At 56.7% G+C, this 27,521-nt stretch overlaps 1 protein-coding gene and 1 long non-coding RNA gene across 2 annotated transcripts; one reads left to right on the top strand and one right to left on the bottom strand.

Moving 5' to 3' along the window:
* Positions 1-9,343: 9,343 nt before the first annotated feature.
* LOC128338235 (uncharacterized) lies at positions 9,344-11,969 on the bottom strand. Its single transcript, XR_008312553.1, has 2 exons — positions 11,732-11,969; positions 9,344-11,163 (listed from the first exon to the last, which is right to left on the bottom strand). It is a non-coding gene; the product is annotated as an uncharacterized LOC128338235 (long non-coding RNA).
* On the top strand, positions 11,670-27,044 carry LHX5 (LIM homeobox 5). Its single transcript, XM_053280424.1, has 5 exons — positions 11,670-12,623; positions 15,318-15,541; positions 17,754-18,031; positions 21,280-21,445; positions 25,787-27,044. The coding sequence occupies exons 1-5, from the start codon at positions 12,451-12,453 to the stop codon at positions 26,146-26,148; spliced, it is 1,203 nt and encodes a 400-aa protein (XP_053136399.1). The 5' UTR covers positions 11,670-12,450; the 3' UTR covers positions 26,149-27,044.
* The last annotated feature ends 477 nt before the right edge of the window (positions 27,045-27,521 follow it).

Here is a 27,521-nt window from a genome sequence, read left to right on the forward strand (position 1 = left end):
GCACCAGGGCCCTTCTTCGCCACTCCTCGCCCGGCCCCTCAGCATTGGGCCGGTGGTCCTTGGGCCGCGGCTCCAGCGGAGCAGTCAGACGAGCGCGCCTCCTGCGGGGGCCTCCAGCCACCACCATCCCTGCCCTGCCCTCCTCTCCCCGCCGCCCCCGCCTGTTGCCGCTTCCGCGGAGTCTCTGCATCCCGGACCCCCCAATTTTCGCACCTTCTAAACAAAGGCAAAGCCGGGCAGCGCCGCGCCAGATCAACACGCAGTCGCTTGCGGAGGCGGCTGGGCTGGAGGGAGATTGCCCGCCCCTCCTCCCCCTCCTCCTCCTCGCCTTCGCCCCCCTCCCCCGCCCGCAGCCGACTCAAGACCTTTCAAGGCGGGCGGTGCCATTAACTCACCAGCCGCCACGCCAGAGACGACCCCGGCGGCAGCAGGAGGGGACCCCGCCTGGGACAACTGCTCTGGTTCGGGCCGGCGCCGCTGCAGTGAACGAGGAGCTGCCGCCGCAGCCGCCGCCGCGCCAAGGAGGACCATGAAAATCCAGCATTGCTTCTCCCAAAGGGGCCAACCAGATGTTCCCGGGGAACCCATGATGGGCTCAGCCCTCCCCTGCTGTTTGCGCCCCCCTCACCCTCCCCACACACACCAGCAACGGGTACACCGCCTCTGAACATGGAGGCTCCATTTAACTAGCATGGCTGAGGAGAACATAGAAAGAACGCCGCCTGGATCACACTGAGGGCTCACTGAGTTCCGTCGCCTGGAGTGGCCTGCCAGGCGTTTCCGCGAAGCCCACCCGCTTAGCAAGGGGGGAGGAGCCTCCCTCCCTCGCCGGGTTGAGGGTGTCACGCACACCCCCTTCTCCCCCGCCCGAACTGTAGCCCCAGAACGTGTTTTCCATAGACCGCTGGGCGGGTATAATGGGCAAGGGAGGCCCGGAGGCCAGAGGGCATCCCGGCATGCTAGAACCCGCAGCCAAAGTCCGGGTTTTTCCTTCCCCAGAAAAACAGATGCGGTCATTCTTGTGGGCAGAGGAGGCTATTTCAGCGCAGGGGAGCGATTCTCAGAAAGTCCAAGGTTCTCCTCAAATTCATATTCAGGCTCTCTTTCTTTAAAAAGAAGAAGAAGAAGAAGAAGAAGAAGAAGAAACAACAGGATTTAATTTTAACAGCATTTATGGGGTGGGGGTGTGGGGGTGTTATTAGCTGTCACCTTCTTATGCGAAGGGATTTGTGCGTTTGTAATGCACTCCGGAGACTCCCATTTGATTCTCTGTGGCTAGGAATAAATACCACTCAGCACAATTCATTTATTTTTGCGGGAATCTGTGGCATACAGACAGAAGAAGGGGAATGGCCTCCCTCGCGAAAAAGGGTGGCTCCTGCCCTATGGAGAAAAAGTAACGCGCCCTATTACTTAGGGCCCCCTGAATCGCCAGCCCCTTGGTCTGGGAGCTTTACTGCTCTAGCAGCCAGGCGTCTTGGTCAAGAATTACCGGGGGGGGGATCAGACCCCGCTTCCCCTTGATGGGGCTGTTTCGGTTCCCTTCCAGAGAAACCGAAGCGGCGCCCGAGTTCTTCCTCGGGATCCATTTCAAAGGAAGCGTCTGAGAACTGGATCTTTGGGGAAGCGGCTGATGCCGGGGGCCGAGTCGAGGAGGAGGGCGGCGCTTCCAGTGGCGGTGAGGCAGGAGCTGAGGGGGGCCTGCGGGGCCAGAGTCTGCTCGGCATCTCTTCGGGGTCTGCGGACAAGCTCGACGGAAAAGCGGCTGGAGTGCAGTGACCCGGCTTCACACACGCACCTCTTCGGCGAGCCGGGACGAAGACCCCGCAGGGGGCGGCGGCTTAGACGCACCGCACGGGCGCATCCTTCACGCGGCAGAGAGTCCCGCGGCTCCCCGGACCGGGCGGCACGAACTGTTGCTGCACGCCGTCGTGCATTATGCTGGCGCCTGGCAACTGGCTCAGCTGGAGCTCGGGCGCAGCCTCGGTCCGACCCGACCCGAGATCCTTGTTGGGACTCAGGAGGGGGCTCGGGCGCTCTGACGGGCGAGGAAAGCGCCGCCGCCGGGGTCCGCCTTGTCCCGGGGTTCTGCAGTGGGGCTCCTGTGTCTTCCGGGTTAGCTGAGAAAGGCGAGCCCCGCCGTGTCTGCAAGGTCTTCTTCCGTCCCAGATGAAGGGAAGCCGCCGCGCGCGGGGGGGGGGGGGGCGTGTGTATGGGTCATCCCTCCCTCCCCGTCTCTTGCCTGTCCTGCCCTTCCTTTTTCCATGGTTCCCGCCAGGAGGAGCCTTGGTGGCTCACCAGGCACGAGGGAAGTGGGCCGGCCTCGGGGTCTGGCTGGACCTGTCTCCCCCCCACACACACTCCCGGAGGGAGTCTAAAGTGGGGCGCGGGGAGCCGAGGGCCCCTCTCTCTCCTCGGCGGAAATGCCTCCGCCCAGGGGCGTCGCTCTAATTGAGCGAAGAAAAAGGGTCCAGAGACTCGAGTCCAGCCTCCAGCTCCTGAGGGGGCCCCAGCGCCACGCCTCCCTATTTTCTTCATGATCTCCCTCCCTCTGAAGGGCCGCCAAAGAGAGGGGTGAACACGGAGCCCCCCCCCCAGCTACCTCCCTGCTTCCGCCTCAGATAACTAGCGGGCCTGGGAGTCGCTTTCCCCCCATTGGCTTTGTTTTGGGTTGGTTTTCCGGATAAAGAGGGGTCGCGTCCGGATGAGGCCTGAGCTCAAGCACCAAACTATGCATGGATTTGGAGACGGAAACTTCATGTAGTGTATCAAACGACACTCTTCCCTGGCTGGGAATATGGTTAGCTTTTCAGGGAGCTTGGCATACATCAGACCGTGTGTCAAATGCACCTCAGGGGAAAACAAAGTTCTGTTTTGTTTTCCCAAAGTATGTGGGGTGGGGATTCCTCCATGGGTCGCTTCCTATCTACCCAAATCTCCCTAAGGACCAGTCACAAGGCCCTCACCACCCACCCAGCCTGGAAAGTTTGCTAGAAAGTGGGGGGGGGGCTGCAGGGCTCTGTGTGTGTGTGTGTGTGTGTGTGTGTGTGTGTGTGTGTGTGTGTGTGCCTGCAGGAGAGAGGTATGTGTGTGTGGGGGGTGACCCATGGATGGTCAGCCTGTGTGGGAGCTGTACCTCTTCAGATGTGCATGGCTGGTTGCGCGTCCTCAGTGCCAAGAGCACCTATGTGCATCTCACACAGAGAGACAATTAGCTTTTGTGACACCCCCACCCACAGTCTGAAGCCCACACATAGGTGGGCATCCCCAGTGAGCAAGAGACTCACAAGGCCCTGCCTTCATGAACCTAGAATAACGACCATCCTCTGGTTTGTTTTTATTTATTTATATTGTTTTTGTTTTTATTTGTTTTAAACCCCATCCCTCCAGTACACTGCTCCTCTGGGTGGCTCACGATATCGACAAAACACATGCAATGTAAAATAAAACAATAACATTAAACAAGTTAAAAGACCAAACTAAAACCACATTTAAAATTACCAATTATTAAAAGTTTCAAATTAAAAGTTGTTATTATTAGAGAGCTAAAACAGAGAACTGAAAACCTAAAAAAACAGAGGCTGTGAACTCGACCTGGCCCTTAAGCATGTACTGAACGTGGGAAATAACTTATCCACCTTGAGGCTCAGCAAACATGCAAGCGTGAAGGCCAAAGCCGGGTGATGGCGGCAGGATTTGGGGGCATCTGATTCGAAGCAGAAAAGAAGAGAGTCTGGATACCTATTTGCAAACTCAGTAGGAGAACAGCGCTGGACTCCCTGTGTTTATTTTTCTGGGGAATGGTTGTCAAGGCCGGTTCACAAGTGCTTGGATATGATCAGAGGATCTCATCCTGTGAACGGACTGCACTTCCGAGCATTGTGTTTTGAGGCGATGTGGAAGTTCGGTTTGAAGAATGCGTGGTAGAATTCTGCACTTCAGATTGAGGGAGCTGGGGAGGATCCTATGAAAAAGGCAGTTGCTTAAAGTCCCACGCCCTCAAATGATTTAAGTGCGGGGCTCCCCCCCCCCATATGTCTCCCCCATCTCCTTCTCTCCCTCGTGGGTGTATCTCCACAGATCCCCACAGATATCTCTCTCTCTCTCTCTCTCTCTCTCTCTCTCTCTCACACACACACACACACACACACACACACACACACACACACACACGCCTGCAGTCTGAAGAATTCTGCCACTAGCATTGAGCTTCATATGTACAGGCTACCCTATTGGATCCGTTTCGGCTCCTTCACACGTACCAACCACCACTTCATGCTGCTGCCCTTTTCCAATGACACGCTTGCACCTGAGAACCCGACCTAGACGGGGAAGCGCTTTGAAGAGGAGCCCGCTCTGCAAGGCCAGCCTCCTTGGGATGCGGGGGGGGGCGCTCCAGGCGGCTTCCTGCGTGAGCCTTCCCTCCCCCCGCAGCTGACGAGGAAGGCAAACCGGCCGTTGGTGAGCTCAGCCAGATCAGTCCCGAGTTTATTGATCGGCTGAAGGTCCCCCACCTCGCTTTCCTACCCCTACACCCGCCTCCTGCTGCTGAACCCTGAAAGGAGCGAGTGCGGCGGAGGTGGCAGGACTGCGCGCTTCCCCTCCCCCGGCCCCGCTTCCCAAAGCGCAGCGCTGGTTCTTCTGGGCATCTTTGCTTTCGGCCCGAAGCGCCTCGGCCCCGCCGAGGTGTGGCGCTTCTCTGGCAGCGTGACTCCTCTCTTGCCTCTCCGCCGGGTCCGCGGTGAAGCCGACTGCCAGGAGGTCTGTGCAGCTCGGAGAGAGAAAAAGAAGGAAGCGTTTGGGAACGGGAGGCGTGGCAGGTGCGGCGGGGGGGGGGACTTGCGGAGAGGAGCCCCCCGCCCCCTCGAGCCCCCTCCCAGGCGCATTTATTTTCCTGGGGTGGGTCGAGAAGGCCTCTCTAATGACACAATTAATCAGCCGCGTCCAGCAGCTCCGCGGGCCGGCCGCCTGCGCCGCCTAGCCCCCACGACCCCTTGCCGGGAAGATCCCAAGGACGGAACTCAGACTGGGAGTGCGGGAAACCCCGAAGAAGAGACGCGGCGGGAGGCTGGTGGCCACCGGGGGGGGGGGCGATTCCGGGCAAACTTGCCAGGCTTCAGCGCTGCCTGCGAAGATCCCAAGAAAGAGGCCAAAAAGTGTTTGTTACGCACCACCTTGCCAAGCTTGGACAGGGCGCAGCGGGGAGGGTGGCCCGTCTGAGTGGGGCTGACCCGCTCCGTGCTAGAAGCGGTCCTTGGCAACACCCGCTCTCCCCTTTTCTGTCTTTCTAGAATAGAAGAAACTCCTTCCTCCAACGGGAGTTTATCACCGAATTCTGAATAGATTTGCACCGAGGTAAACCGAGCGATTTCAAAGGCTCTTCCTAAAGGCCCCCCTTCCTGAATTTGGAATAACTGCCTCTGGCATCCCTGGACATTGCTCCCATTTAGGAATTGGGCATTCCGTGCTCAGGCCTGTCAATAATTTCTAATGGTTATTAAATAGGGTTGATATTCCCTGCAGTTAGGCTCACTTAATGCCCTTGCTAGCGCCATCGCCTTTCTAATGCAGCTGGCTTCATTTCGATTTCGATTTCTAGAGGACGGCTTGGTGGTTCCTCCGTCACATAAGTGTACGGATCAGTACACACCTGCATGCACCTTACTTGATTTCTGACTGGCAGCTGATTCCTCTGGAAAACACTGCAATTTTAGGTATGTTGTACGTTGTTGTTTTTTTAAAGAATAAAACGTTTAAAAAAAACCCCAGCAAAACAATGTGTTTGGGGTGACGCGAAGCGAAATGAAAGGCCTGTCTGTGCTGTTCGCTATGGAATGGCAACATTCGAGCCATCACGTGATTTTCTCAACCACCAAGGGATGAATATGCACGTATGAACCAGCTCCTAACGTTATGTTTCAAGGGCAGAAGCCACAATCCACCTGGAGGTTCTCTTGCTCTTGCTCCTTTGAGACTCGTTTGGGTTTGTGGGGCGCCCCATTGGGGTTGGCACGGGAGAACTCCTCGCTGGATTTCGCTCCACATTAGGAGAAGGGATTCCCCACTCCCACACACTCAGGGAAGTGGTTTCATTTGCCAAGAGGGCTGAATGAACCTTTTGCTTCCTTTACGTTTTAATTTGAACACACCCACCCACCCACCCCAGTGCTGCTGCTGCTGCTGTTTCCAGCTGCCTCCCTTTCTTTCTTAACCTTGGTATTAATTTCGGACGGATCTCCTTAAATGCGCTTGTAATGCATTCAGACGCTGCTGGGCTTTTTGTACCGTAGGTTATATTTACACCCAAAACAAAATAATTACACTTTTGTGGGGGAGAGAAAGCCGCTGATTAGGCTGTTGCTCTTCGCAGCAAAACACTTTCTCAGTGGTGCACCAGTACAATTTTTCACGGCTGGCTGAAATCAAAGGGAGGCAGTAATGAATCCGGCGAGCAATTTAAATTTACAATTTGTAACGCAGCCACTCAGAAAGCGCTCTCAGCCCAGCCAGGAGAGCCGTGCTGGGCTGGGGGCGGCTGTTTAATGTTAAAAACTCTCCCCTTCTCCCCACCCTCCAGTCGCTCCCTCTTTTTTTCAAAAGAGATTTTAATGAGGAAAATAAAAAGTGCTTCTTCCCAACCTTCTCAGGGGCAACCCCGCCCGCTCTTCAGTTGCCCTCTTCTCCAAATTAGTAGCCACCCTTTTGCAGGAAGAAAAACAAAACGTTCGGGCCCCAAAGTGGGAACGGAAGTGGAGGACGAGGAGAATCAAGGGAACGATCCAGCCAAGGCGAAGCATTTCCTTTCTTTTCTCTTGAAGGCTTCAACCTCCTTGGCACACACTGGCTTAGAAGTCAATCCTGTGGAACTTAGTGGCACAATTGTAAGTTTAAGAAAAGATGTGAAATCGTTGTAAAATATTTGCACAGTATCGTATGTAAAGCAGCTGGGAGAGACACCCCCGAATAAGGAAATCAACTAGGACCTGGCCGCGTGTCTTGTTTGGTGCCACAGGGGAGAATTTAGGCAAGCCTCCCCTTGAAAGGAAAGGGTGTTCAGGCTCTCTCTGTATCGCCAGCGCGGCTCTGATCCCCGAGTCGCCGGTGCGCCTCGCTTTGGCTTCGGACTGGGAAGACCCCTTCTCAGAAGGCCTCTCTTCAATACAGCTCCCCACCCCTCGGCGCCACGTCTTCCCATCCCCTCTCCATATTTCCCCCCGTTAAGATTGGTAGGGGAGGGAAATAATTTGGAATATCAACAAACTCCTAGCGATCCGAACAGATAGGTAATTAATTACAAAACTCAGGGGGGAATATGCAGAGTGCAGCCTTACAAATTCTACAGAGCTTAACTGATTGGAAACAGATGATTATCTTGTTTGTCTTTTCTCTGTTTCCTTTATCCCTTCGCCGTCTGTTGCGCTGTAATGTTGATACACTTTACTCTTCAAAGGCTTGCTGCTGCTGCTTCTGTGCTTTTTTTTTTTTAAATAATATAGTGAATTCCGTCAACAGCCCGCGCCTCTGGTTCCAGTCACCGTCCAGTGCAAAGGCGAGCTAGCGACTGAGCTAGGCAGAAAGAAGAGACCGCCGCTTCCTCTAGAGCCGTCTCCTACGCGCTCAGGGCCCCAGAATACGCTCAGCGGGATGGGGGATGGGGTGAGGATTTGGGGAGGGGGGGTCCCATGACAGCAAACCCTCACCCACCCAACCCCTTTCTTCCCCGTGCATGAAAAATTGTGAAGGAGAGGGTTACGCATATTCACCTGGGAGGATGGGGAAGGGGCGAGGGGGGAAATGGACCCAGTTATCTCCTCTTTCCAGATGCTGATGAGGGAAGTATATTGATTCTGGGTTCGGATGTATACCCGGTGATGTGTAAGTAACCGTGGGGAGGAGGGAGCTGAAGACCACTGAAGTTTAGCCCCCCACCTAGGAGAATGGGGAGAGAGACTGGGGGCGGGCGGGCAGAGAGATAAAAGGGGGCCCTGTTCCGTACGGGGAGGAGGGTTGTACGAATGGGGTTCAGAGAAGTGAGCAGGAATATCCCGGAGTACTCTGGCTGAAATTCTAAGCATCTACTGCTGGGGTGTAAGCCCAACTGAACGCAATGAGGTTTGCTTCTGAGCAAACATGCTTAGGATTGTGCTGTAAAGGACATCTAAACTAGGTATTCTCTCTTCCGCCCCTTAAACGATTTATGCAGAAGAAATGTAAGGAGTTACATGAAACTGGGTACATACCGCCATGTCCAGACGGATGTACACATTATATATAATTTAAATAAATTTACTAGGCAAAGATCACATTCCGGGTGGGAAGAAAAGCTATTTATAGTGTGTGGGAGGAGAGGCGCTGGAGTGAACACTGGATCGCTTAATGGTATTTGCGCATTTGTGTCTGCATTGGCAGGGCACCGCATCTGACCAGTTTCTTTGTAAGATGCATCTCTGTCTAGATGCCCGCATGGCTTTTTGTTTTGTTTTGCTTTAAACCCCCCCCCCCCAAAAAAAACCCCCCAAAAAAACCCTAAAAACTGCACTGAAGTTTCAAGACAGAATCCGGATCCTGTTGTCATGGCCAACCAAAACTCCGTTAATATTCAGAGCTGTGGGTTGCCCGCCCAAGCCGCTTCTGTTTATGGAATTTGGGTTAGGATGGGGCAGCCTGTTTCGTTTCCCTGTGCGGACTTAGGGTACGTGTAGAGACAGCATCATCGCGCCGGGTCTGTTTTATCAATATACAACAGACTAATCTATGCTGCCTGAGAAACACAAGGAAATCTTGGATTTTCGTTTACCGGTACCGACAATCTCTCTCTCTCTCTCCCCGCGCTCGCCAATTTTCTCCTTTTATGTTCTATCTTCTGATTCTTCGTGTGTGTATGAAACAGGGAAACCAAATTTCTTCCTAAGCCAACAGACATTTTTTCAAGAACTGGAAAGAAATATCTCCGTTCCTAAAAGGCATTTAGCTGGAAGTAAGTCCCATACTGATTTTTTTTTTTTTTTTTTACCCTCTAGAAAATGCTTGCAATTAAGTGTGGAAGCTAGATAGCAACCGTGGAGGTGCCTATAAACGGGTTGTATGTCTGGAGAGAACACCGCCAGGCCTCCCCACAAGGATAACACAACAGCTTCCAACACCCCGCATTGCCTAAGAGGCTTCTCTCGTTCATAGATTCCTGAGTGGATTCCTTCCGTATCTCTAAAGTCTGGAGCAACGTCCGAATAGGAGCAGATGTCCTACCGGGATAAATACAAATTAAATCCGAAGTCAATTCAGAGACAGAGGAAGCGAGAAAATCAAGCCCTGCTGCACTACAGGCAACCAGCGGCGCGGAATATGAGGTGAAATGCGCTTCATGCTTTATAAACAGAATAGGGACAATAAGAGACCCGAGATAAAATACACCAAAGGAGAGGAACAGCTTTTGAAGCGCACCTGTGTGTATCTAACAATGCACATAGTAAATCAACTGCTCAGACAGTTAAGCCAAGCACTTCGTTTTAAATCGAATTATCCCAGCAATCCTAAGGTTGGAAAGCGAAGTCTCTCGTTGAAACCGGTGGGCCGTGAAAAGTTTTTCCAGACAAAACAGGGTAGGATTGAGTCTGGTCCAAATACACACACCCTCTTCCCAAAATCGCATAATAAGGTTATAAGCTCAAGGCATAAGAAGATGTCTGCATTCTAGCGAGGCTTTGCCAGTTGAGAAATGTCCTGATCCAACTCCCTTTTCCACCTCCAAGGTAGTCTTATTCGATCGCGCGCGTTCTCGCTCGTTCTCCCTCTCCCACGCAATCGTCTTTTGTTCCTTGCAGATTTTTCTGTGATTCCTCCGGAAAGAGCGCTTATGCTCCCAACCCCCTTTTCTCAACCCCCACCTCTACACTCCGAGCATTTGCCTTTTTCGCCAGATATTTCCCCTACAGGCGAAGTCCGCGCGGCTTCTCCCTCTTCCCCTGGCCTCGAATCAGACGCCTGCAGAGCGGCTTCTCGTCCCATCCAGGGCTCCCTTTTCTCCTTCCTCGACTTGGAAACGAACCCTGCAGCCATTTAAGTGGTTTGGCTTTGTTTTTACAAATAATGGGCTTCCTTCTGAAAAGTCTCCCCCTTCTGGGAAAGGGGGGCAAAAATACTTCTCATCTGCCGACCCTCTACCTGGGATTCTAACGCCTCCTGCTCAGGCCTGGGTGTTCTTTGGGGAAGGACCGACGTTTGTAATATTTGCGTTCCTTAAAAAACATAAAAATCAGATGGCACTTAAAACATTTAGCTGGAGGCGTTGAGGGTTGAGGCGCAACGGGAGAAGGAGGGATCTGGGCGGGGGTTTCTCCCGGGGGGGGGCTCCTTCTTTGATGCCCTGCTGCCTCTCCTCCTCGCACGCCACCCCACCCCCACCCTAGGCATGTTGTCCCACAAATGGGGAAAGAGTTCTCTCCATTCTCAGACTGAATGAAATGACTAACTCTGTATTTGGGGCCCAGGACATTCTGGGCGGCTTTGTGCGACGCTTGTCAGCCCCTCCCATTCGGAGGGAGAGGGGCTGAGGGGGCCAGCCAGAAAGAACCCTGATAACTTAATCTCTCCTGTCCCCTGTTGTCAGTGCACCTTGCATGACAAAAAGAGGCGGCGGGGCGGGGGGAGAATGCCAGAGCCCCTCTCCAAATTCCTAGGCAACAGCGGCAAGAGGGCGAGGACCACCCCCCACCCCCCCAGTGCCCACGCTCCCGAAGTCAGTCCAGAGAGTGATCTGGAATACAGGCAGAGTGAGTCCTGGGCCACAGGATGCAGCCCTGGTTACTCGGAAGGAAGTCTCTCTGTAGTCAGTGGGCCTTACTCTCAGGTCAGAGGGCAGCCGCGGCCGTCCAGAAAACTGGCCAGGAGGAATCTCGGATTTGTTAAGGTGGGTTGTCGATGGAAATCGGCGGCGTCCCTCTTTCTCACCACCCTTCCCTCTTCTCTCCCTCTGTTCATGGATTCAAAACTTCGCACCCCTGATGCATCTCAGGAATCGCTGCTCCTCTCCGGTCGGACGCTTCTAAAGGGAAGGCGCGTAAACTTGCTACTGGAAAACGATTTGACAGCCTCTTTCCTCAAGATCCTTTCCTCCGCACACTCCTTGCCTGGTCAGTTTTCAAATCCTGGAATGGGCTGTATTTTCTATTGGGGAGGAAACTAACATTTGAGTTTCATTTTTATTAGGAGGAGGAGGAGCAGGGGAGGGGGGGTGTCCTGGTTTCTGGGGCACCTTATCATTTGATCTAGGAGTGACCGGTTCTTTTAGGAAACCAAACACACGCGCGCGCGCACAACGCCGGAGAAAATGAAAACAGCCTCCCAAATTTAAGCAAAATGCGGCCTAGTTCCTGGAGGGAGGGGGAGAGAGGGAAGCCCGAAAACTTGACATCCCTTCCTGGCATGGACCTCTTCCTGGCAGGTAAACGCGCCTCCCCCCCACCAATTAGCCTCCTGCTAGGAAAGACCAACTTCGCCGGGATGGCTCCCCTTCCCCCGGGACACACACACGCACACCTGATGATTTCCGAGCCGGTTCTCTGGGTGGGCAAGCAGCATGGCTCGCTCTGCTCCCAGCGCTGACCGGTTTCTCAAGGGGGGAGAGGAGGGGGTGCCGCGGGCGGGCAGCTGGTCCCCCCCCAGAGCCTCCCCAGCCCCCTGGCCCCGATCCGCATGCACCGCTCCGCCCCAGGTCTGAAGGCAAAGTACTCACAGAGCCCGGCAAGCCAGGTGAAACTCTCGCCCCTCCACAATAGGGTTGCCTTCTTTTTCCCCCTCTGCGCCAAGCGCGAGGCTGGAGCCAATTTAGATATGCTATAAATTAAGAGGTTGCCATGGCCACTGCCTCTCCATTGGCCGCCGCCCCCCCGACGTGCCGCCCGACGTCACCAAATCTGAATAAGGATGCGCGAATTACTAAAGCCGGGAGACAAAGCTAGGCGATGGGAACAGCATGAAAGTGGAGCAAAGTCCCGGGCAGCCATCCACACGCCGGCCGCGAGGAGGAGGAGGAGGAAGCCGCCGCCGCCGCCGCAGCAGCAGCAGCCAGGCGGACGGAAGGGAACGCGTTGCCGGGCCGGGGCCTTCCTCTTCTTCCTCTCCTCCCCTCGCTCGCCCCCCTCCTCCTCCTCCAGGCTGGCCACAGCGCAGGGGCCCGGCATGCTGCGCTGAGCCTCGACGGCGTCCAAGCCAGCTGCCTCCCAGCCGGGGCGCCGCTGCTGCCGCTGCTACCGGACTCGACGGCCCCTGAGCCAGACACCGACGGGCGAGCGCCCTGAGCGCCCGAGGGAAGACGCGGGCGGCGGCGGCGGGCGGAAGAGGAGGCGGCGGAGGCGGCCCTGGGCCGGCGGCAGCGGGGCGGCTGCGTGCGGAGGCCCCTGCCCGTGCCCGGCGGCGGCGGCGGCGGCTGCTGCTTCCACCACCGCCGCGGCGATGATGGTGCACTGCGCCGGCTGCGAGCGGCCAATCCTGGACCGATTCCTGCTCAACGTGCTGGATCGGGCCTGGCACATCAAGTGCGTGCAGTGTTGCGAGTGCAAGTGCAACCTGACCGAGAAGTGCTTCTCCCGCGAGGGCAAGCTCTACTGCAAGAACGACTTCTTCAGGTGAGCGCCCCCACCGCCGCCGGCTGCCCCCGAGGGCTCCAAGCCCGGCGGCGATACTTGGGCTGTGCCGGCGCCCTTCGGGGCAGTCCAGGCTCTGCAGTCGAGCCGCTGAGGGAAGCCCAAAGAGAAGAACCCCCTCCCCCACCCTCCCCCACCCGTTGGCCACCACCTCACGGACCTTGTAGCCAGCCAAGGGACGGCCTGATTCTGCGCCACTTTCCTGGCAAGCGAGTCGTCCCACTGAGCTCAATGGGGCTTTCCCCCTAGGAAGTGTGCGAAGGCTTTGCAGCCTGAAACTGCACTCCGAGTAGGACCCTGAGTAGGAGGGAGATAGTCCCAGTGAAAGCGAGGCTGACCTCTGAGAAAATGGGGGGTGGGGGCGACAAACTCCCCACAGACTGAATGCAATCTGTTTTTTGCCCCGGGTTTGTTCAGAGCACAGAAATGGAGGCAAAAGGTTGGCCGCGCAGCTGGGCTCTTCCTCCGCGGTGAATGTCCACATGCTCTTCACAGGCGGGGTACAGCGAGCTGGGTGTAGCTAAGATAAACCCAGTGGGAGCGGGCCGGGCGCTCTTGGCTGCAACCCTAAGCACACTTCCCAGGGAGTAAGTCTATGCTCCTCGAGACAGACTCTGTGTTTGTATGCAGGAGAGGGTGTTTTGTTTTGATTTGCCTGCACAGTGGGCACTCTTTCCTTGGGAGGAATCCCTCGCTGATTTCAGTCGGACTTACTTCGGAGTAAACATGCATAGCCTCGGGCTGTTACCGTGGTCGGATGTGGAATGAGATGCCGCTAAAACCTCGAGTTTCGGACTGTGCGAAAGGCATGTTCAGCGCCATTGGGTTTTTTGTAGGGGGGGCGCTCGAGGGGGGCCTACATGCTCCTGGCACCCCCGATGTCAACAGAGACCCGACGAGGCGGTTGAGGTTCTGGGATGTGGAACTTCCTAGCCAGTGTACGAGTACAGCCCTTTCCCTCCCTCTTGATCTCTCTCCACTGAAAGGGGTCTGCAATCCGAGTCCCCCCATCTGCCACCTCCCCCTGGCCTATTAGGGTCACAAAAAGACTTAAACATTTAAAGGCAAATCCTGTGCTGTTTACTCGGGAGTAAATTCCTCGGATTTCAATAGGGCTTCCTTTTGAGTAAGCGTGCAAAGGACTGAAGCCTTCTATTAGGAAAGAGGATTACAAATTTGCCTCTTCTGACTCCCGGTATATAGAAATGAAAGGAGGACACCCGTATTTTCATAGCAAGATATAAGAACAAATTTTCCCCCTAAAACCCATCACCTCAGTGGGCAAAAAAAAAAATCTAATAATAATAATAATAAAATAAACAAACCACCGCATTTCCCCCTTTGGCAGCCAGAAATGAGCTCCAATCCTGACGGAGAATGATCGCTTTTCTCAAGGTGTCTTTCTGGCTGCGTTTCTTTCCCGAAAGCCCGAGGTGGCGGGTGGGGGCTATTCCCTGCCTTGGCTTTGCAGATGAACTAATGGGGGGGGTGACTTTTCGCCCACCCGCATTTTTTTGTCCTAAAAAAAAAACCCCACAAAAGCACTTCATTTGAAAATGCAAATTCGTTCCGGCCTTTGTTTTCGTCCCCTAATTGAGGTAAACGCGCCTATTTGTTTAGTGATGGAAACAGCAGGCGCGGTGGGGGGCCTTGGCGGCAGGAGTGGGGGGGAGGAGATGGGGGGGTTGGAGGGGCTGGAGCTCTGCGGGCATCGAAGCCCAAGGCCAGGGTCTCTGAATGGGGGGCGCTAAGCCGCCTTTGCACATGTAAGGGGCCTGGAATCCATGGGCGATCCGAAATGCCTTTCCAGCCAATTCCGCCCCCGATTCTTCGGTTAAAAAAGAGCCCCCAACCCACCCACCAACCCGTTTAAACGCCTCGAACGATTTTTGATAAGGAGCAGATGAGGCTATTATGCCCAAGGAGAAGGGGGGGTTGATTTATGGGTTGTAATGTTTTCACTAAATCAACGTCACTACAGGCCGTTGTGGAGAGAAAATGGGGTTTGGGTGAGGAGGCCGGGGGTCCCACTCTGCTTTCTGGCTTGGCCTGCTTCGTATCTGGACGGGGGCATTGGAATTGACATGGGGAAACTACCCCCTCAAAGTTGCTGTTTTTCTCTTCGAGGTCACATTTCAGCCCGCGATTCCGCCTCACTTGCGGGCGGCCTCCTTCTCTCCCTGGGCGCCTTTCGCGTCGCACTTGGGGGGCTGAAGAGAGAGAGGGTCTTGGGCGCACACACTTCTCACCCAAATGCGCTCCCCAGACTGGGGAGGGGGGCGGTGTTCACAGACCTCGGTCCCTGGGCCGAGGCTTTCCGGTGTGGGCTCGATTCGGGGCAGGCCTTGGGCAGGTGGGTCCCAATCCTGAGGCAGGATCCGCCGACAGCTCTCCTTCGCAAGACCCGCTGAGATGAAGGGGAGGTGCGCCAGAGCAGCTCGCGCAGGAGAACTGCCCGCAAGGAGGCAGCCGGTGGAGCCCAGCAGCCTAGCCTCAGGGCCGAAAGGGGGGCGGCGGCGGCGGCAGCGGCCCCGGCTTCTGGGCTCGGCTCGGCGGAACCAGGGAGGGACCTGCCACGCCTTAAGCGCCGCCCCCGCCCCAGGCGCCCCCTTCCCCAGGCTCCCTGCTCATCCCCATTTGGCTTCCGCGCACCCACCCTCCCCGCTCTCCCCCCAGGAGGTTCGGCACCAAATGCGCCGGGTGCGCGCAGGGCATCTCCCCTTCGGACCTGGTGCGGAAGGCGCGGAGCAAGGTCTTCCACCTGAACTGCTTCACCTGCATGGTCTGCAACAAGCAGCTCTCGACGGGCGAGGAGCTCTACATCATCGACGAGAACAAGTTCGTCTGCAAGGAGGATTACTTGAGCTCGACCAGCTTGAAGGAAGGCAGTCTCAACTCGGGTAAGGGAAGCCCGGAGGCTCCGAGGCGGCGGGGGGGAGCGGGGAGCGGGAGCCCCTGGCGTGCGCCCCCGCCCCCGCTGTGCTGTCCTGTCTGTGCCTTAGGCGGGAGCCCCTCTCTCTGCTCCTCCTCCCAAGTACCTGTGCATAGGTCTGCGGCCTTAACAGCATTGGTATTATTAGCAAGACGAGGACACCCCTGTCCCTGCCTTGAGTGTTCTCCAAAGCAAAGTTTCAGCCTTCTCCGGACGTAGTTGGCGGCAAGACCCACAGAACTAGGCTGCAAGTCAGTCTCTGCCCCGCGGTGCTAGCGATCCAAATGGGGACTAAACACGATCCAAATGGAGACTAAGCAGGAGGAATTAGCCAAGCGGGGGACGGGGAGGCAGACGCAGTTGGACAAAGGATGGAACTTGCGGAGCCTTCCCAGATCGTCTTCCTTGGGCTCCATCCTTTTCCGAAAAGAAGGAAGCACAGAGCGCAAATATTGCTCAGTAACTTAAGAAGGAAGGAAGAGAGACCCTCGCCCGGCTTCCGATCGAAATTGAGCCAGGCGGAAAAGGAGGGGAGGGTCTGGCCCTGGGGAGGGCTGTGGTTATGGGGCGGAGAGGAGGCCGTGCCGGCCGCGAGGGAAGAGGATGGCGGCGAATTAACCCCTGGGCGCTGAACCGGGTGCGCAGCGTGTAGGGGGAGAGAGGAAGCAAGCAGTCCCCGTATTTCTCGGTCCTGCTGCTCCTGCCAAGGGAAGGCCCCGGGGTGAAAAGACAGGCCCCTCCTTGCCACGAATGGTTCCCCGTCCGAAAGGGACCCCAGGGCTGACAGCGGAGTCGCTCCCCAGCCTCTCCGGCTTCCCTTCCCTTGAGGAAGACTAGGGAAGAAGAGGCGAATGTCTCCGTCCTGGGTGCTGCTGACATCGACTTCCTTGCCCGGTAGCCTGGGATCCGGGCCTGGGGCACTCCTAGGCCTGGGGATTGCTTTGCCTTGCCCCCACCCCACACACCTGTCTTTTAAGGGAGGAAGGGATGTGGACATCTCCCTGGATCGGATCACCTTCCCCGCCTCCCCTGAGGACAAGAGGAAGGGGTCCTTGCGGCGGCGGGGGGGCGGGCAGTCCTGGTCTCAAGCAAACCTCCAGGTCACCTCGGTGGCCCACTCCGCCTGCCTGCGCTGTTGCTTCTTCTTGGCCTGGCTGGGCCGGTCCCTCCTTGCTTCGGCTTCTGCCAGCCAGATGTTCTCGGGAGGCCCATGGCAGGCGAGGGCCCTACTCGGCGCCCTCCTGGACACTTGGCTATTCAGAGGCGGGCAGCCTCCCGCCACCAATCCACCCCGGGGGGGCCTCCTTCCTCTCTCGGGAGCGGGGTGAACATGGAGACCGAACAAGAGCTGCGGAGCAGGCCAACAAGGCCTTCTCGTCTAAAAGCGGGAGGGGGAGCAAGTGAAGAGATGGGGGGGGGGGTGTCGTCAAGACGAGGACGGCCAGGATGCCCCAACTGAATTCTGTTTCATACTATGACTTGTAGGAAGCAAATTTCCTTCGCCTCTAGCGGCAGGGCCTGCTTCCAAGGATCCTGTTCCGAGGATCTGTGGTGCTGAGGCAGCAGCCCAGCAGCCCCCACTTTGCCTGCCCCTCTTCCTGTCCCAGGAGTGCCCAGGGCAGATTCGGTCCCCACCGACCTCCTTGCAGAGCGAGGCTTCCCGCTCCCCGCCGACCGAGCTGGATCTGGTGTATGGGGGGAGATTCGGCCGGGATGGCGCCGCAGGCCCGGGTGCCTTCCTCTGGCAGGCGGCTTTATTTCATGATTGGATTCATTAACGAATCGATTGATTGATTGCATTTCCAGCCCTGCATCTTCGGGCTCCTCGGAGGTCCTCCTGGGGCGGCCAGTGCCCTCCTAGCTACACCCCTCCCCGCCTCGAGGGGACTGCTGCGTGGGCGGCAGCCGCCTCTTTCGGGGAAGCTTGGTAGAAACGGGGGACTCCTGTCCTTCGAGATCCCCTAAAAGAGGGGAAGCTTTTTCCAGCGGGCTCCCCTTCTCCCTTCCCCGGGTCTCCTCCGGCTACCCCGGGCCCTGTAAGCGCCGATGGCTCATTGCAAACGGAGGCCCGCCTGGGGCTGGCTCGGTCCCTGAGCGCCGCGGGCAGCGGGCCTCCTGCTGCCTCCCCTCGCCCCCCCCCCAGCCCCCAGTGACAGCCCCTCTCCCCTTTCCCTTGGCAGTCTCTTCGTGCACCGACCGCAGTCTGTCTCCGGACATCCAGGACCCGATGCAGGACGACACGAAAGAAACCGACAACTCCACCTCCTCGGACAAAGAGACCACCAACAACGAGAATGAGGAGCAGAACTCGGGGACCAAGCGGCGGGGGCCACGGACCACGATCAAGGCCAAGCAGCTGGAGACCCTCAAAGCTGCCTTTGCGGCCACCCCCAAACCCACCAGGCATATCCGGGAGCAGCTGGCCCAAGAAACGGGGCTCAACATGAGGGTGATCCAGGTAAGAGGCATTCCCTGGCGGCCAGAGCTTGGCCTCGGGGCCTGGCTGGCCGGCCGCGAGGCGGCTTGGCTGGTCCTGGGCGGCGGCGCCTCAGAGGCCTGCTTGATTTTTGGGCCCCGCGCTCCCTTTGGAATGCAGCCGGCGCCACCTCCTCCCCAGTCGCACCTCCGCACCTGCCGCGAGGGGGCGCGCTTCTGCATGGGCCAGGTTACATCAAAGGCTGTCGTCAGCGTGAACCTCGGGAACTGACCTCCTCTGGATCATGAACGACCTTTTTTGCCCCCGCAAAGGAAAAAAGAGAAACCCAACAAACGCGGAAAATTGGAGAAGCGGCAAAGCAACAGCAATCTCCGGGCCGCGCCTCGGCAAAAGGATATATGCTGCCGATCATCATCATTTAATTTTTCCCTGCATACCATCAAATATTTTGGAAAATGATTTTCATCACTTTACTAATGTATGGATTATTAAGAGATATAACTAAAGGAGACAATCCATCGTTTTTAGTGTGCAGCTTCAACATAAGATGAAGAGGAACTTGTGGCATCCGACAGACTGGTGTGCTCTGAGGGGGCTCCATCAGAAACATCCCACGACCTTGTCCATCGCCTGACCCCTTCATGGGCTGACCAGGAAAGCCCCCAGCCCTAAACGTTCCTGTTAGAAAGCAAGCCCTACCGAAGTGAGCAAGCCTTGCTTGGCAGAAACATGCGGGGACTGAGCGGCAATTCCATCCATGGGAGCAAATGCAGTTGGGGGGCCCATGAAAGGAATAGGGGTGCTATGCTAGAGGAATAGGCATTGCGCCCGGCAGCTGGTCTCCTAGGCGCATTTACTTAGTGGTAAAGTCCACTGAGCTTTACTTAGGCGTTGCTTTCCTTGGACCCCCGCCCCCCTCCACGCAAGTAGGCAAAGGTAAGGCAGGCTCGGCCTTACCGCTTAGTCCTCCTCAGAAGTAAGACCCAGACCCACAGAGCTCAGTCTCAAGTACAGTCTATGTGCACCGGCCGTTGCTCAGAGAGTAGCCGCGGCGGAAAGATCCTATGCATGTCTCCTGAGAATAAGCTGCGCTGAGTTCCACGGGCCTTCCTAATCCCAACCCTTGCAGTCTAAACCCCACTGATTTCGACGGGACTTGCCTTCGAACCCCATTTACCTCGGAAGAAATCAGTGGGACTGGCTTCCAAGTAAATAGGCGTGGGGTCGCATTATTACCCCGACAGCAGATTCCTAATGCAGGTTAGAATGCCAGTTCGCAAACAAAACCGAATCATTATCTAAAGTGAATTGGAAGGAGCGCAGAACAGGACCGCCGCATGGCGCCTTTTCCAAGCGCGCTTCAGGCAGGCTTCGCCACAGCCCTGTGAGGCAGCCCGGAGCGATTGTCCCCAGACTGCAAACTGGGGGGTGAGGCGTTTTAGGCCGCGAAAAGGTGGAGTCCCCGGCGGCGAGGAGGTTGAGCCCGGACTTCTTTGCGCGCACTTCCACCCGCCCCCAGGAATGCCTACTCAAAAGTAACTCCCTTTCCGTTAAGTGGTGCTTACTCCCAAGTAGCCCTTCCAACTAACCACGCAGAAGGTCGGACCCTCCCGTCGGCTCCATGCATGTCTGAATTCCAGGTGCTGCGGGTACAAGCCAGGAAAGGACGGTGGTCTTCCTGGCCCTTCTGTCTGTGGGCCTCGCAGAAGTACCTGGGAGCCATGGTTCGAAAGGAAAGATGGTGGGACCTCTGATCCCGCCCAGGGAGGGCGACCCTTCTGCAGTTCGACGGGGCGAGCTGGTCTCTGGCTTGGCTGAACGCGCTCCGGAGACCTTCTTCTCAGCCCCAAACGGCAGACACCAGGCAGGCAGGCAGAGGGGGCTAGGAAACTGCGGGTGCCCCTCCCCCGGAAGTTCAGGAAGAAGCCCCGGGCGGCCAGTTTCGGGAAGGGCAGCGCTCCAATCCAGTCCCTCGCCTTGGCTGGTACCTGGGGAGCTGGAGAGAGGAACAGGGCCCGGGCCCGGGCCGGGCGGGGGGGGGGACCGGTTAGGGCTAGGCTGAGCGGGGTTAGCCCGCTCAGCCAGGAGAAGCGCGATGCTTATTGCTGGGGAGTCCTCCGCACGGTGGTCATTTGGGAATACTAACTGGAGTGAAACCGGTTTAAACCGCCCCCCCCCCCCACAGCAGGCTTTAGCGCGGTTGACTGCGAGGCTTTACTGCCAGTTCGGGGCAAAAGGATACCCTGGCGCAAAAAGATTTGTTTACCCGACATGGATCGGGCTGGGTTCCAATACGAGGGGGAAACCCGAATCGTGCGTGAAGTGAACTGTCGCACGGCACGAACCCTCCAAAAGCCAAGTCGCAAAATACGCCCCAGAACGGGGGGGGGGCTCAGTTCGCTCTGCATCCCGCAGGGGCGCCAGGCTGAGAGCAAGAGGTGAAGGGGGGAAACTGCCGCCGGTTGGGCTTAGCTGATTTACAGGTTGATTGACTATTAATAGTCGTAGAAATGTGTCTTGGTTTACTCGTACTCGGGGTATTTCCTACGAGTCAAATAAATGCATGTCTACCCACTACTACTACTACTACTAGCAGTAATTAGGGCGGGGGGAAGCGGTGGAGGAGCCGCCACAGACTTAGGGCCCTGCCGTCTCCAGCCTTCGCTCCTCCCGCGCGGCAGGCAGCCCCCTTCTCTGCCCCTCTAGGCGGGCCCTGCTCAGATACGAATTAAGGCTGTTAAGAGATTCGAAACCACCGTCTAGGCCAGCCTTGATGGCCCCCTGGATGAAGAGGGCCGAGAAGGAGGGAGCCCGCGCGGAGCTCCATTGCGAGGAGAGTCGGGTCCCCTTCCCCAGGTCCCACGCATGCGGCTGGGCTGGTCCCTTTCCAGGGAGAGCTCCCCGCAGAATCGGGCCTTTTTGCTACTCCCCGGGAGCTCTCTCCCAAGCCATCTCTGAGGATTTTTAAAAATTGCTCTCGGGGGTTTTATTTTGCTGTGTGTGTGTTTGCCACAGGAGAACTGCGGCGGGTGGGGAGGGGGGGTTCCTCAAACACGGGATGATGAGAGTTGTAGTCCCAACAAAATCTGAGGACCCAAGTTTGAGAACCCCTTAACCCTTTCCCTCCCGGGCCAGGTGTCCTCGCTGTGTTTGGTTCAGAACAAGGAGGACAAGTGTCCCACTTCCTTGCGGAAGGCGAGTGGAGGATCCGGGGCTGCTCAGCCAAGCTGGAGTCTCACGGCTGCCTCTTTCTTTCCTTCGGCCCGCAGGTTTGGTTCCAGAACCGACGGTCCAAGGAGCGGAGAATGAAGCAGCTGAGTGCCTTGGGAGCCCGGAGACACGCGTTCTTCCGGAGTCCTCGGCGCATGCGTCCTTTGGGAGGCCGCCTGGATGAATCCGAGATGCTGGGCTCCACCCCGTACACTTACTACGGAGGTAAAAAAAAGGCTGCGCCGGGTAGACCCGACGGGGCGGGAGGAGAGGTAGCCTTGCCCCCCATTCCTCTCTCTACAGACACGAAATTCCTAGTGACTTCCAAGGGCGGGCGGGCGGGCGGGGGGGAGGGAGAGAGCGAGCCTGCCACGCGCCCTTCCATCCGCTCCCCAAACCCCGCGGCCTTTCATTCGCCTTTGCTCGTCCTCGCGTCCACTTCCCGCCCTTTCTCTTCCTCCCGTGTTCTTTCTGTCTGCCTCTCCCCATCTCTCTCCCGCCCGAGACCCTTGACTAGCCCAGAGAGGGCTCTGGGGGAAGAGGCCGGCGGCGTCGCTTGCCACGGTTTTGCCCCACCCGCCTCCATTCCCTTTCGCCGCCCCTCGCCCCACCGGGGCGCTGCCGCTCCGCCCCGCCGGCCGCCTGCAGGAAAAGGGGCTTTGTGCGGGAGGGTCCGGCTCTGGCGACCCTAAAGTCCGGCCCCTTGACGCCCCGCACTCTCCAGACTTGCGCTGCTTCCACGCGGGGAGGAACGACAAAGCGCCAGCTGTCCCCGCTTTGTGCCGCCTTTCAGACGGCATTTGTGCCAATTACGGCCGAACCCCAGGAGCGAGGGGAGGGCCGCCGCCCCACGCACTGCTGGAGGGGGGGGCGGCTTCTTCCAAGGCCAGCCCCCCACCCGGGCGATTTCGAGCCCCTTAAAATGGATCCCCTGAGCGCTCCGTACGCGCCAAAGGGACACCTGGCCCAAGCAGTGCTGGAGAGAGAAGGTCGGGAGGAAGACCTCGCTGGCAGAAGGCCAGGCCTGCTCTTGCCGGACGGCGGCGGCGGCGGGGACCACCACCACCCCTTGCCTCGCCAGCATTCTTTCCCCCGCCTGTAGTTATATCCGGCGGGGCGGTGACTTGGCGCCATTCACTCCCCTTCCTTTTGCGTACTCTGCTGCGAATTCCGGGGAGCAGGATCCGGACGAAGCTAGTCACGCCTAAACTGCACTCCTGAGGGGCACGAGACGGGACTGGCTTCATGCGCACCGGACTGGTTGGAGGGCAGCGCTGGAGCCCGTCTGGAGCCCGCCCAGGCGGTTTGCAGTTCTCGGCGCGCCGCCTTGGCATCCGCCTTCTGGGCCTCGGCCCCGCCGCAACGCTTCCGCTGGGGATGAGGCCCACTTCATCAAGATTTCCTGGCCTGAATGTTGTCCAGGAGGGCTCCGGAGGGGGAAGGCGGCTCTCTCTTAGAGAGAGGGCAGAGGCGGGGGTGCCCCTTCTCCGGTGTCAGAGGCGGGAGCAAGGCGGCGAGTGTCCCCTGTAAGCAGCACCGTGGGAGGGGGGGAGCGCAGGCTGGGCGAGGCGGGGGCTGCTGGCCGCTTCTGTCCAAACGGCGTCTGAGGAGAGGGGTACAAAGGGTCACCCAGCATGTGCGAGGCAGGTGCGGGGGGGCATCTCCTGTTCAACGCGGGGAAAATCCAGCTGTTTGCGGCGGTTTCTTTTATTTGTGAGCCGCATTCTATTCTATCTGCCGCATTCTATTTTTAAATGTATGTTTGCTGATTGTTTTTAAAAAGTTATCATTCAGGGAGTTGAGAAAGTAGCAGATGTATCCGGCCCCCACATCTCGCATATTCCAGAGATGGGGAGGCCATTCTCGGTTGAGCTTTGTTCTCGTGTTTGCGGACCTTGGCTTCCAAAGGGAGGGGCGGGCAGGGGATGGTGTCCCTTTAATCGAATTAAAACGCCACCCGCCCCTCGCGGAGGATGGGGGGGGGAGGAAGGGAGGGGTGTAATTTATTGACTCGACCCAGTGTGGAGCCCTCCAAGTCCTCCCCGCCCCCGCCTTCAGAAACCACGTTTTCTGGCCCGATCTTCTGACTCCCACGACGAGGATGCGAAATGAACCCCTTCCCGGCAAGCAGGCTCGGGGCGGCAGCCTCGCTTCGGCTTGATTTGCCCTCCCAGTTCGCCTGATCATGAACGGCGCCTTCTGCAAGAAGCGTCTGTGAGCTTCCTGTGTTTTATTCCAGATTGGGGACAGAAGCGGGGACGGGGAACTTGGAAGAAAAGGGAAAGAATTAGGTGCCGATCTAGAGGACATACAAATCCTCCCAGAAACTAGACCGAAAATCCGTTTGGTATTCTCTGTGATGTAGGAAATAGGATCCTGTCTGGCGGCGGCGTGGGGGTGGGTGGGTCTGGCGCGGGTATCGTAGGAGAATCCTCCTTGAATTGCTTTTAAAAGACAACGTCGGAAAAGAGCCCTCTACGGACAGGCAGGCAGGAGCTGAGATGCAGACTCCGGCGAAAGGAAGGCTCCTTAAAGCACCAGAAAAGCCCGGCGGGATCAGACCAGCAATGCACGGGGTGGGCGGCGGGGGCCCTCCGCACAAGGCGGGATTGAGAGCTATAGTCTCCCCCTGTTCTTTGCCCCTGCAAAGGGATGGCGGTATCGAAGAACAGAGACAGGCTGCTTCCGACCACGGAGTTTCCCTTAGCGGTCCTGGCTCATAGGCCTCGAAACTTCCCCGGATGATCAATGCCTTCCTTCGTTCCTTCCTTCCTTCCTCTGCTAGAGCTCACTCGTTTGTCTTCCGCGCCTGGTGGGGCTGACCTCCGAGTCAGCATGCCCCGGCTGGCCCGGCAGGGCGGCGGCGGGATTTTTGGCTCCCGGTCGTGGAAGGACCGAGATTCCTTCCGTGGCACGGAAGCGGGCCTTCTCCACGCCCTTGCAAAGGTGTGTGAGCCCGTTATTCGCCCTGGGATTTACTTCCAAGTAAATATGCCTAGACTGCTCTGCAAGAAACAAACGTGTGTGTGTGAACTTGGTTAATTTGTTATTTGCAACCTTTTCCAGTTAATGTCTATACTCCTACGAACGGTTAAAATATTATGAAGGATTTCTCTGGTCCAAACAAGACATAAATTGGGTTTTAATCAGAACTCTTATTTGAATAGCTCCCCACACCCTCCAATTTTGAACAGTTTTCGCTTATCTCGCCGGATCTGGATGGCTTTTGACTAAAGCTGGAATACCAAGTCCGCTTACTTGGGAATAAGCCTGATCTAATACAGTGGAACTTACTTGTGGGCAAACATGCAATGAGTATGTATAGCCAAGGAGAGCAGCTGGAGCGTATGCAGGTTTACTCGGAAGTAAATCCCACTGTCTTCAATGGAGCTTACTCCCAGGTAGGTGCACCTAGGATTTCCTTGGAACTAGTGGTTGGCTTCGCGGGCTCTCTTCTCCCACAAAAGTGCATGTGAAATGGAACTGGGTCCTGCATTCCGACCCACATCTCCCCACTTCCGCCCCCTTAGAGAAAGAGCGCCTGCAAGCGCCAAGCCCGAGTCCGGGGGTCACCAGAGAGCTGGGAGGTGGTGGTGACCCCCCAGGCGGAATTAAAAGGACAGGCTGGGCATTGCCTACCTTGTCCCACTCCCTTTAATTTCATTGGGACTACTCTGAGTAATTCCCCACCCCCTATTCTGTCAGCCGGCGCTTCCTGCGCTTGGACAAAGCCCCGGCAGCGAAGCCGAACTGCAGGGGAGCACCGAGATGTCCTCCCCTCCCCCCGCCACGCCACCGCCCCAAGTGGGCATGATCCGCCTGCAGCGCCTCTTGCAATGCCTCTGCTATGCAAAGCCGCGAAAATGGCCCGACCCTTCTGGCTGCCTCCCGCCGCCCGAGGCGCCCGCTCGCCTGAGCCGGCCGGGCCCTCTTTGCCTGGGCCTGAAGCCGTTCTGGACAGAGGGGTGGCGCGGCAGTTGGAAGGGGATCTCCACCGCAGCCGGCATGGGGATGATTTTATTTTATTTTATTTTATTTTATTTTATTTTATTTTATTTTATTATTTCTTGTTTGCACAGTCAGGCAGGTGTTATTGGCTGGTTTGTTTTAGCCAGACACCGAGTCCTTCCCGAGGACCTGGGATGGCTGAATTTTATTATCAATATTGTTGTTATCCACAATACTCCAGATATAACTGTAGTCGAGAAGAAAGAAAAACAAGTCAGAATTTATTTTTTATTATGTATGTATTATTTATTATATTTTAATTAACACGCACACATAAAACACAACAATAATAATAATATCATGAGAAGTATGGCTGGTTCCGGCTTTGAAGAGGCGCACGTCCCTTCTCTCAAATCTGTTCTGAGTGTTTTCAGGCTGGTGTTTTGCTGCGAAAGACCCCCCCCCCGCCACCGCCGCCGCCCTCCGTCCCGAGCGGCCCCCTCCTCTGTCTGCAAGCCCGGCCCGCTCCTCACCGGGCGGCGGCGGCGGCGGGCTTTGCTGGGGTCCCGATCCGGCTCTCACGCGCCCTCCTCCCCTCTCGCCCGCCTCTCTCCGCAGATTACCAGGGCGACTACTACGGCCCGGGGGGTAACTACGACTTCTTCCCGCACGGCCCGCCCTCGCAGGCGCAGTCGCCGGCCGACTCCAGCTACATCCCGACCTCGGGCGCCGGCTCGACCCCGCTGGGCGCCCTGGAGCCCCCGCTGCCTGGGCACCACGCTTCCGAGAACCAAAGGTACACCGATATGATCTCGCACCCCGACACCCCGAGCCCGGAGCCCGGCCTGCCCGGCGCGCTGCACCCCATCTCGGGAGAGGTCTTCAGCGGAGGGCCGAGCCCCCCCTTCTCCATGTCCAACTACAGCGGGGGGCCCCTCTCGCACCCCAACCAGGAGCTCAACGAGACGGCCGTGTGGTAGAGCGCCCCCTCGCGGAGGGCGCGCCGGACCCGCACCCAGCCCTTGCCCGCCCTGTCGGGGCCGCAGACTCCAGGACCCAAAGCGCCACCGAGATGCCAAATAGCGCCTGGCAAGGCCTCCTTCCCCGCTCGGGGCCGCCCAAGGACCTGCGTATCCCACTGCCTCGCCCCGGGTGGGCCCAGTGGAGACGCCCCTCCCAGCCGCATCGCCCGGGGCCGCCCGACCGCGGCGGCTGCCTTCGTTCTCTGCGGAGCCTCCGCAGCGCGTCTCTGGCCTTCGCCACCTCCTTGGACCAAAGCTGGACTCGCCCGTTTCACAGTCGGAAGGATGTGAGAGCAGAGGCGGGGTGGTGGGGGGGTGCGCACCCCTCCTGCCCCAGCCCAGGATTGCGCCTCGCTTTGGGGTTTGGTTTTTGGTTTGGTCTTGGTTTTTTTCCCCTTCTTCTTTCTAAGTCAGACACAAAAACGGACAACCGATTTATTTTAATTAGAAATTTTATTTTCCGTGTGTTCGACGGTGGCGGAAAACGGACCTGACAATTGTCTGGAAAAAGGGAAATGATTCATTGGTGATACGTCGCCCCCTCGTGGTAAGTGCTGGAACGACTTGCAGGACTGATTTAAATCTGTTCAGAGGGAATTGGGGAGGGAATTTTTTAATTATTATTATTATTATTAATATATTATTATTAATTATTATTATTAATATTATTTTGGTGGAAATATAACCACAACTACCGATAAAACAAACAACTTTGGAATGTCGTTAGCAAACACCAGTCCAATCCAAACCTTTCTTGGAGGCCACACAAGTTTAAGGATGTATTATAGTTTTTTGCTCCTAGTTTCTTTATTTTGTATAAAGAAGAAACAAATAAAGTTTTTGTGTTTATTGATTATTTATTGTACCTTAAGTCAACTGAATGGTCAATGCCCCACTGTGGTAACCTGAGTGAGGGGGTGGTGGGAAAAGGAACCAAAGTGATGATGATTAGCCATTAATGCTTTTGATGATTAGCCATTAACACGTGTGGTACTTTAAAAAAAATGGGGTGGTGGTGTCCTTCTCTGAGTTTGCAATTTTAAAAGGGACCCCCCAAAAAACCAGTTTCCCCCTCCAAAATCACAATCTCTAACAGACAAAGCTGTGCATTAGAACAGCTTTCAAGTTTTTTGTGGTTTTTTTAAAGCTCTGGTCAAATATTGAATTTCTGCTGGAACAGGACAAAGGTCTGTCTAATCAGGTCTCTGCTATGTCAACCATTTTGCAAACTTTATGAAGTGCACAAAGCGCTTTATGGATATGTTCAGTTGTATAAACAATATGTTCTAAGTAATAATGGTAATATTAGTTCACAAGCAAGGATTGTAGAT

This window comes from Hemicordylus capensis, chromosome 15 (assembly GCF_027244095.1).
Source record: "Hemicordylus capensis ecotype Gifberg chromosome 15, rHemCap1.1.pri, whole genome shotgun sequence".
NCBI classification, from domain to species: Eukaryota; Metazoa; Chordata; class Lepidosauria; order Squamata; family Cordylidae; genus Hemicordylus; species Hemicordylus capensis.